Raw genomic sequence first — 11,026 nt, 5'->3', positions numbered from 1 at the left:
GGCGTTCAGCAGCGGAACTAAAGCATGTGTCGTAGGAATTTCCTCGAAATTTCTTTGAAACCTACAGAAACAGTATGTACACTCTCACCTCTGTTTCCTGTTATCCGTCCTATCTTACGGGAAACTGTACTTACCGGTGTTGCATTTCAAAGAAAAATGTGGTTTACTTTTTCGGCTTTTAAAGAGATGCACAGTGGCAGTGGCCTTAAATTGTAACGAAACTGTTCTACAGGAGCCTATAAAAGTCAGACTTCGGCATCAAATAGCTTGATAACTGGCCACATGTAAGCAGCATCCGGAAGCAGCACACTTATTTCATTCTCTAAAATGGTCTTGCCGGGGCCAATCAGCTAAAATAGTAGCCCTGGTTGTTACAGACACCAATCAGACATAGGCTTTATCTTTGGAAAGTAGCACTGATAAGCCGGCTTTGGCATCGAGGCGCTATCATTACAGACCAGAAAGCAGTCCCTAGCTATGTTTTCCATTTACTAACGTTTTAAATGCTGTAAACACCAGAGCTTTAGCTCCCCCTCCTGATCCATACTGCAACATATTTTTAAAAGGAAGGAGGCGGGCGGGGGGAGCGTGCAGTTAGCTCAGGCACCTAACAGAAGTCATGATAAAAATAAGGGCCAGCAGGCGACATTTACAGTCTACGAAGCAAGCCGTTTCCCAGTTAACAGTTAAGCTGCTGTGTCCCAGCCCCAAACCACCCTCTAAACTTTGGCTCTGTGATGCCGCCTGCTGTGTTCTGAGTTCATCTATAGGTACTAGAGGGCCTGCAGGGCTGGGAGGAGAAGGGCGAGTTAGCTCACCCTTCACCTCCCAGCCTCAGGGGGCCTCCGGGACCTGATACCCCCAAGCTCTCCCCCTCGCTCCTTCAGACCTAGGAGCATAGCTGCTTCCTGCCATTGCTTTCTCTCTGTCAACTCAGTATCTTGTGGCGGTTCAGTGCTTTAATACCTGTTCGACCAGTTCCTTATACTAAAGTCTCCCCATTAAAATAACGGGCATGGTTTCTATTTTCCTGGCTGGACCTCGATTAGTACAGCCTTTAATCTCACAGATCATGAAGTGGCCGTCATGAAGCATATCTTACCGGTAAGGAAGTGGAGGCTTCGTGGGGTACAACCATCTGTCTAAAGTCCCACAGCCAAGACCTACACCTTCCCCCTTTGAGGTCCTCTGCTTGCCATTCCATTTCAACATTTCTCTTGCAGACCTTCTATTTAAAAGAAATAATTTTATACTTACAGAAGAATAGCAAAGATGGCGGAGAATTCCCACATACCTTTCACCACAGCTTTCTCTAGCGCTAGCATCTTGCCTAACTACGGTGTGTGGACCCAAACCGAAAATTCCCACAGGTGCACTTCCTATTTTAAAAACTACAGGTTCTCTTAGGGCCACACCAGATCAGAGGTACATAGTAGCTCATGACTTATTACTGGTGGCAGTGACCTTGACCACTTGGTCAAGGTGGCGTCTGTCAGGTTTACCCATTGCAAAGCTTTCCTTTTCCATAATTTGTCTGGTAGAGGCCAGTCGCTAAATCCTCTTGCTGATCTTCAACTTCCCAGTCAACTGTGGAGCTGTGCTTTCTTGACAGATTATTAACTAGCGCTTAAAGAATCTTCGTATTAACGGCCAAACCAAGATTATAAACCCAGGAGCCAAGACTAGTGATGTTAAGAGATGCGGTGTAGTGACTCCTGGGGACTTACTATCTGTTACACCATCTTTGCTCTGCGCCATGTTTAAACTTGGAGCTTGGCTATTTTTAGTCTCAGAAAGCTTGTGGTTAATGCTAGGACACCTGTTTACTCTTGATGAACTAGAATCGCCTCTGACAAGCCCCCAAAGATGTCCAGAAGCCCAGGGTCTTAGTAGCAGGCAGGAAATCTGAAAAAAGAGGAAAAGCCATTTAGAGGCGGCTGCCGAGAAGAGGAAAATCGGAGATGTTGAAGGATGTGGCTCAGGAATGGAGACATGCCAGGAGGGACCGAGAGGTGGCAGGTGACAGATGCGGAGGGATGCAGCAGTGTCAGGTAGGAGGCCAAGGGAGGGATGTGGATGGAACACAGGACGAGGGAGCTGCCAGTGACGTAAGTCAGCCTTGGAGCTGGACTCCGGACGTGACATGTTGTGGATAATGTATTTTGTCTCTGAGATACATCATCTAGAAGATGACGGTTAGACTTCTTTGGGGAGGGGGGAAAAAAAGGTATGTTGTGTATTTTAAAATACTAATTTTGACTAATACTGGTAAGCTTGCCTTTCTAGGCATATTATTTGTGTACAGCATCGGGCATCTCAAAATTTCTTTCTTATAAGTAGATTCTTAATTGTGAGCTTGTTTCTGCAGCTCCCGACCAGGCATCCAGAATGAGGTGCTTGTCTGAAAGGTTTAGCTTCTCTGACCGTTAGTCATTATTTGCCAGCTCGCTGGAGGGAAAAGTCGACTGTGTCTGCTTGATTGAAAGCACTTCTTTTTCTCTTTTAAATCTCCTTAAAATTAGCGGCCGTTAGGTAAAATCCTTTGTATCTAAAAACAGCTCATTTCGAGAAGGTATTTTTATTTTGGAAGCGTGGTGCACTTAGGGAGCGTATTCTTCTGCCAGGAGGGTCCTGTGTCTAGGCATATTGGGGCTTCCTCTTAGTGGAGAACTGGAAGTCCAGTGGGTTTCATTTGTCATCAGAGCAGCACACATAGCCCCATAGGTGCTTTTGATGTCCGAGTGGTACTGAAGAAGTCGTGTGATCTCAAGGCTCCCAAACAAAATGAGTCAGGACCTGACCATAAATGAAGAGAGCACATGGCCTGCGATGGTCGTCGACACAGATCTGTGCGATTTTGTGATGGGCGCCTTGCTCTGCAGTGGATTCTTCACGTTTTTCTTATCACCTGTTAGGGCGAACAGAGAGAATCGGTTGATCGGGCATACTCATCCTGGGATTTAAATATTTTAGAAAAGGTCAGCATTAGATGTGATGTCACATAGCCATGACATTGGTCCCGTGTGCTCCCTGCCAGGGGACCTAGCAGAGGAATTAACAGACTATAAATAGATGGCCTTCTTGGATCGATTGCTCGGGTAACCAAACCTGGACACAGAGCATCTTTGTGCCAAGGTCATCTTCTGACACCCTCTTGGTGTCTCCCTGACATCTGTGATTTGTGTGAAAAGCATGTCTCGCACCTCGTCAGCTTCACGATCACCTTTCTACACTGGCTATTTAACTCCCCAGGAGGATTGGATGGAAACTTAGTAAAATTTTACTGCTACAAATATAGCTCCTTGACATTCTCGCGTACTGCGGGCACAATACAGTCTGTCTCAGGGCTGCAGCTGGTTAAATAGGCAAATTTGTATTCATTTTTCAGCATTCACTCAGAAACTAAACTGTTCTCCCCTGACACCGATCTAAGAAAATGTCCTGAAGCATCATCACGGGTCTAAAAATATCCGCTGGTAAGTCTTGGACACACTACATTTCTGAGAAGAGAGGAAGTAGAGAAAGCTGAGAAAATAACCAGGCATCAGATAAAAAGGAACCGAGATTTAAATATAAAAGCCTTAAAATCTATTTTAAAAAGGGTTTGTGTAGTGCTGTAAATGAGCAATGCATATGACTCCAGCTGTCTGTTTCCATAGTAACTATTCTTTGGTTATTTGGCACAAATATTATATACAGCTGCTAATATATAAAATGAGTACTTTTTAAATTATGAATTGTCTCAAATTTCTTTCTCTTCGAGAGCAGAGTCTTGGCATTTGGGGCTTTTTCTAAGTAGAAACTGCATTAGTGCGTGTTAATCTGTGTTCTTTTATCCCCGTTTTTCCCCCCCGTTAAGATTCCTGTCAAGGAATGGTCATTGTATCATTATTTGTATTGACCTGCAAACGACTGAGTGTTCATCAGTGAAAGGTTAATGAGTAAATGACGGGTTCGAGGTAGGCGTCTCTGAAATGGAGCCAGGGCTCCTTGGAGACCTGATTGAGTCGAGGGGTAGGACAGGGAGAACACAAGGTGAACCTGGACTACCCTGTGGTTCCAGAAAGTAAGGAAGGGCTCAAAACCTGTTGGGGGCACGTGAGGCGCCAGCCCGAAGGAGCATCCCAGTCGGGAATGCCGCACGCCTACGATCAGGCCTGAATCGAGCAGCAAATTTTAGCAAATTATGTACTTTTCCAAAAAAAACCCTTTTTATTGAAGTTAATTATTGACTTTTATGCATGGATTGTAGTCCTTTTTCTAGGCCCAATAATTTACGACTGAAATAAGATATCCTACTATCTCATAAGCATTGTGGCCATATTTTCTACAACAGAAATGTGAGTGCATCCATAGGGGCAGTTTAACAAAATATTTGACATTATAATGACTTTGAAAAAATCTAGTATGTGTGGTCAATATATACCTACATATACGTGTGTGTGCGCGCACGCACACACACACGCACATGCACACGCACGCACACACACGCACACACGCACGCACGCACACACACGCACACACACACTGCCCCTTCCATTCCATCTAAACCGGCAGTTCCACGTTTGGTCACCAGGTGGGGCTTTGCCGATGGAAGGCAAAGGTAAAAAGGAAACTGATCAACTCCAGGATAAAAGGCCAAAGAGGAACTTGCTCAGGATTCACGCGGAGCCTTGATTGACAGCCCACTGGGTCCCATTGAAAGAGTTCAGCTGGCTGAGCCTCTCCTATACTCCCGTCCTGTGCTGGAGGCGTTTGGGGTTTAAATTATTCTGAGGTTTGGGCTGATGTCAGTGCAGACACGGCAGGCGGGTCCCAGGAGGGGGCTGCACTGAGTGCGGTGCACCAGATGCAAGCCGTCGGGGTTAGGGGCCCCTTACCGACAGAACTGAGAGAGGTGTGGCTGATCCGTCACTGAGCCTGGGCCCGCACTGTCTGCAGGGCATAGCGAGAGTTGAATGAATGGGGAAGCGTCTTTGTCCTTTGAAAATAATATAGAGGTGAAACCGCTGTGCCTCAGAAACACCTATCAGTAGCGCGCACTTGAGCTTGGGCAGAAGGTGGACAGCGACCGGCGCCACTGCGGCTGCCAGCGCCACTCTGTCACCATGGTACCCTGAATGTCCGTTTGCGTCTTCCACGGGTGCTGTTAGATCTGACAGACAAAGGGATTTTGTCACGCTGTGCTCTAGGACAGCTCTTCTCTGAGAAGACCTCAGATACTCCTGTTAAAACTTAAAAGGAGTGTGGCATTAGGTGTGTTTTTGTATGTACCGCTGCCTAAGGGTGTCATCCAGAGTTTCGACTCGTTTCCAGAACTTCTCCGTGCCTTTCGCAGCCAAGCTCCAAGTTTAACGCTCAGACTCTGCCTCTACTCAGGTTCCTGGGACATCCCGGGACCAGGCGGCCCCCCGAGGTGGCCAGGAGAGAGGGAGCGTGGCTTTTGGATTTCAGTCCCAGCTCTGCTACTCATCAGCCCTGGGACCTTCAATAATTACACTACTTCTGAGCCTCAGTTTCTTTGTAAGCAAAACGGGGATGTTACTACTGATGGCCTTCATTTATTCAGTCAGTCGACATATTTTTTAGTTCCTCCTGCAAGTCAGGCTGTCCTCCGGGCATTTATCATCTGGTAGGCAGGGTAGACACGTCTGTTAGCGTTGAGAATAATAAATAAGAATATCTAAACTAGAGATGGCGATGCTGACGGGGCACATACTTAATGCCACCGAACGGCATGCTCTAAATGGTTAAGGTGATGAATTTCATGTTATGTGTCTTTTACCACAATTAGATAAAGTAAAATTTAAAGATATATCTAAAGAACCCAGCATGATGCCTGGCACATAGTAGGTACTCAGCAGACATCTTAATTAGAGAACGAGCAGTGACAAGCCAGACCAGCTGGAACCTTTTCTCTCCACACGAGCGCCCTGGCACAACCAGGCCAGGAAACGGGAGGAAGGGGACTTTTGTGTCTTGAACACAACACGCCCCCAGGCCCACAGCCGGAGAAAGAAAGCCACTAGCCATGTGCGGACTTCCTGCCTCAGGCTCAGTGCGGGCTTGTGGACTGCCCTCAGACGTCGTCCTAGGGTAAATAAACTCTTAACAGCCTTATGGAGGATAGTGAAAGGCAGTGTCTAAATGCTGTTTCACTTTTCATAATGAAGACAGGCTTAAGGCCAAGACTACTGGATGAAGAATGACATTTGGTCTGCTCAGGGGATTACAGACCAAGCCTTACGGGTCGTGAAAGAGAATCAAGGCTCAGGTAATATTCTAAATGGAAGACGAAGGGCACAAAGTTTCTTATTTATTTGTTTGTTTCCTCTTTGCTTTTGTTTTTCTTTTTTTGGAGGGTATGGAGGAGGAAAGGAAAAGAGCGAAGGAAGAACCATCTTTTTTTTTTTTTTTTTTTAACTCAGGCTCACTCCCAAGTACCTGTGCAAATGAGTATGATTAACTCTGCTACTCCTGAAAAAAAGTTTTAATCCCAAAGTCATTTATTTTGGCTTTAGAATAGACTAGCATTTATGTCAGATTTTCCTGCCTAATTACTTTCTGCTTAAGCTTATTTTAAAATTGTTTTAAATTCCTTTAGTGTGACAGCCCAGGAACGTGGGAGGTGGGGCGATGGGCCACAGATGGGATCTGAACCAGGATTTCAGCTTCCCGGTCTAAAAGCTTCCTGACACGCTTCTAGCTGGAGAGCAGACTTAGAATCAGCTTTCTGGACAACAGTTTGGCAAAATATTTTTCAAAGTCTTAAAAAATATGCTTACTCTTTGATCCAGTAATTCTATTTCTAGGAATTTGTCCTAAGGAAGTAATCAAACAAACATGCAGACATGTAAGAACGAGGCATTCGCCACAACATTTATGTCAAAACAAAAGGAAAAAAAAGTAAAGCCAACTTAAAACATCAAATAATATAGAATTAATTAAAGTGTGCTCCTCTCTCTAATATGTGTAGTCATGTCAGCAAGTTATAGACTTTAAAGATGTTTTACCTCGTCTTCCTAAGTGAAAAAGACTATAAAATAGTGTGTCCGGTTTAAAACAGCGTGTAGAGACACAGGTAGATGAGTGGATGGATGCCTCGCTGTGAAGACTCTGCAGTCTTAACTCTGGTGTCTCTGAGTGGCAAAACGATGGCCGATTTTGTACCTTTTTGTGTTTTTTAAGTTTTCTGCTCAAACTTATAATGACATGTTTAATGTATCAGTGAAGAAGTTTAATGTATCAGTGCTGTCCCCATGCACGCCTGAGTGCACATCTGATCATTTAGATCCAACGTGTATTTTGAGTCACGTTCATGCACATGAATTACCAGCAATCGTGCCGAATCCAGACCATCGCATGTACCGCAGGTTAAACTATGTTTTCCAAGTGAAGGAGCCACATTCGGCAAACATCGGTGAAGGCACAATTCGAGTGTCACGTGAGTGTCCAGTTTTCTGAAACCAGCAGCAGGAGGCAGACTCCTCCAGGTGTGCCACAGGTTTGCGAGCTGCGAGGACTGTAGGTTTTCTGTGAATTATGCGCAAAAAAAAAATGTATTGCCCAAATAACATCAGAACAATACTGGACACATTTTCCATCATTCTTAATCTCCCGGAAGCAATTTCCAGTTACATTTGTTACTATTTTCCCTTTATCTCCTCATTACCGAACTCAATCCAGATGTCTCAATGGGGAAAGAGCGAAAATGTAAGGAAAATGCTCGACAACTGGAAAGAAGCCTTTGATAACCCCGGAGAGCTCTTGACTCGCATCTCTGCCCCACATGGTCAGCGTCAGCAGACGTGCCGTGTGCTGACTGCACGCCCGGCTCCCTGCCCGTGGCGGGTTCTCCTTCGTTTGCATTTCCTGAATTCCTAAGACACCGTGTGGCTTCACTGAAGGCAAAGCCTTGCAGGTCTGGCTCCCTGTCATCTAAGGTCAGATGGGAAAGCCTTTTGTGATTCAGTCGGCCACGGTGTGTCCTTCCGTACGTGGAACTTGGGTGGTCTTTATGAGTTATCCGCATCTCGAATGCCGATTCGGATAAGCTTCACATAAAGGGAAAAGCAGATCAATCTAGTTCATTTCAGGCCAGATCGAACCCCAGTTTTATCACTAGCCGTGACCTTGAGCGAGTTCACGTGACATGTCAGATCTCAGTGTCCTCACGTGGTTAGGAGATGGGCGGCCGCCCACCTCACTGCACAAGGCTGTTCTTTGTCACCCGGGGAACCCTGTACCAGCGAGGGACAGTTGTTGATCCCTATAAACTCACCGCCTTCCCCCTCTTTGTTTCTGACAGTTTCCTTATGCTGCGCCACCTCCCCAGGAGCCAGTGAAGACTCTGAGGAGCCTGATCAACATCCGAAAGGACACTCTAAGGCTCGTCAAGTAAGTCCGGGGGCCCGGCCAGGCCCAGGTGCCCTCCCCCGGGCAGGGGCAGCCAGCTGCCCTAAGAGACTCGCAGATACGGTCATGCGCAGCCCAGAGCCTGACTCGGGCGCTGAGAGGGGCATCCCGTCCACCAGGATCGGGGCTCACTGCATCTAGCTTGCTTACACCTCCTGTCACATCTGTGCTTGCGAAGGACCTCCCAGGAAGCAGTCATTGTCCCTATTTTATGAAATTTTTGTTAAAAGAAAGAATTATTGAAGGGGAAAAAAAACCAAAATTTGCAGATACCTCAACACGCCTATGCAAAAATGGGATATTTCAACTCGGGATATGAAATCCCTATTTATCGCTTGCATTTAGTTTTTTATTTATTCTTGATGTCATCTGCCCTTCCTCTGAGGAACACAAAGTGTCTCGGGTTGGCTTTTTAATCATTGCCATCAATACTATTCACCATTGATTTGCCTGCTCTGTGTTGTCCCCGAGGTAGTGTCATTTTAAAGCCAAGGACGTGCTCCAGCTAGCCCATCTGTCTACTTAGGCTCACTGGTTCCCCGGGAGACAGGTTTGGTGAGGGCGAATCCGAAGTCCCATAGTTTTCTGGATGGACAGGGAAGATGACTCAGATTGTTTCACGCTTGTATAGGTCAGCCTTATGAGCATGAGGAAGTTTGTTTCTGATAGTTTTGTTGCGATATCACAGCTGTATTGAGATAGAGTTCACGTGCCATACAATTCACCCATTTAAAACATGCAGTTCAGTGGTTTTTAGTGTATTGACAGACTCGTGCAATCCCCACCACTGTCTACCTTGAGAACATTTCATCGCCCCCAAAGACACCCCATGCACGTTAGCAGTCACGGCCCATTTCCCCCCAAGCCCCCTTTCTAGGTCTAAATGACCACTAATCTATTTTCTGTCTCTCTCTCTTGATTTTTATATTTTATTTGTCCCTGAACTTTTGACCTCTTCCCTGACCACTCTCCCGCCCCTGGGGTCCACTCTGGGGACAAGGGAGCCAAGGAGATACTCTTGCTGCAGTACCGGCTACCGCTGGGCGGTGCCCCTCCCAGGGGACAGAATAGACTGGGTGACCTTCCAGCAGTCAGCTACTCTGTGCACGCTCGTCACACGTGGCCTGCCCGTGTATTTAATGGAGACGGGTGCAGGGGCCCGATGTGGCAGCCTGGCCACAGCTCGGGGACAGCGAGGTGGCCACGATGTGCTGGAACCCGGCTTGGGAGCACAAGCCCGTTTCGCTCCCCGCTCCGTGGCTGCCTGCTCGAGTAAGGCTCTGAGCTTCAGGTTTTCATGGGTAAAAAAGCGATATGACATGCTACCTTCCATGGCCATTGTCAAAAGTCAATAAGATAATGGAAGGGGAGCACCTGGTGCTCAATCAAGGTTAAGGGGAAGGGTTTGGGTTTTGTTTTTTCTAAGAGCCTGGGAATAAATTCTGGTTCTCAGGTTCCCAGCCAAAGATGGAGGATTGAACATCTACTTTTGCTTCTCCTGTCAAAACCCCACTGAATAGTGATCAGACCTTTTCTAAAAGCATAAATCCACAAGAATTGGGAGAATGGGAAGGAGCAGCAGCAACAAAACTTTAGAAGCTGGAACTCGAGGGCGTAGGTTAAGTAATTCAGCAGATCCAAGAAGTCAGAACCCTGAGTGAGCAGAAGGAAAAGCCGAGAATCACCCAGTTTGGGCTGTGATATCCCCAAGGGCACAGGCACTGGCAGTACCAGCTACCTATGGACGTCGGGGTGGAAGGCTAGAGGGAGGAGGACCCGCGGGAAGTCGGCTTACGAGGCAGTCAGGTCCCCTCCCTCACACTGTACCACTGGGACTGCCCTTCTCACACCCCGGCCAAAGGCTGGCAGATGATTCTCAACAGAATCTCCGGACTTGGGAGCCCCGGGCACAGGTAAGGGCTGGACTCAGTACTAAAACAGGAGGATTAAGTGAATTGAGGCTCACTGGATACTGAGCCCTCTGACCTGCCCCGCACCCCCAATCCCAGAATGCCGGCAAGCGGGCCTTTGTCAGAGGACAGGAAAACTGTTTGCTGGGGAATCAGACCACCCCCCCAGATGGGAAGACCAAAGAGACTGGCCCTGGAGGTTCCTGGACAGACCCAGATGAGTCGCCCCCAGGAGAGCCTAGTGTCCCCAAGCCCCACTATGCACTCAGAGTTCCAATCAGGGGGTTTAAATTTCTTAAACATGAGCAGACAACCAAAGATTCTTGGATGTGTAAGTAACATCTATAATATGAAACACAGTGGCAAAAAAAACCAACAGGAAGGGAACCACTAAGTGGAGACAAAAACTCTACAGGGAGAGGAAGACTTTATTTACAGCCTCAGAGACAGTGTTGTCTTCTTGGCCCATGGACGCAATGACACAAAGCATTTAGGGAACAAAAAAATGCTCATAGAGATTAAAAACATGGTAGCAGAAATAAAACAAAAAAAATCCATAGAATGAGGAAGAAAAGTTGAAATATTCTAGGAAGTGGAACTAACCTAGGATTCTCTCCTCAGCCAGACTTTCAGTTAAGCACGACTGTACGATAAAATCTCTCGGAAAGTTTATCCCCCTCGACACACCCTTTTTCAGGAAG

The 11,026-nt window shown here is 46.7% G+C and overlaps 1 protein-coding gene across 1 annotated transcript in view; it reads left to right on the top strand.

The window, feature by feature from the left end:
- RNF157 (ring finger protein 157) overlaps positions 1-11,026 on the top strand; it is a 51,234-nt gene that overhangs the window by 19,705 nt on the left and 20,503 nt on the right. The window contains exon 3 of the mRNA XM_023531621.1: positions 8,309-8,397. Within this exon, the coding sequence (XP_023387389.1) occupies positions 8,309-8,397 (89 nt within the window). The remainder of the gene's footprint in view (positions 1-8,308; positions 8,398-11,026) is intronic.

This window comes from Pteropus vampyrus, unplaced genomic scaffold, assembly GCF_000151845.1.
Source record: "Pteropus vampyrus isolate Shadow unplaced genomic scaffold, Pvam_2.0 Scaffold72, whole genome shotgun sequence".
Taxonomy (NCBI): Eukaryota; Metazoa; Chordata; class Mammalia; order Chiroptera; family Pteropodidae; genus Pteropus; species Pteropus vampyrus.
The sequence above is the reverse complement of the archived record's forward strand: the minus strand, read 5'-3'. Positions and strand labels throughout refer to the sequence as shown.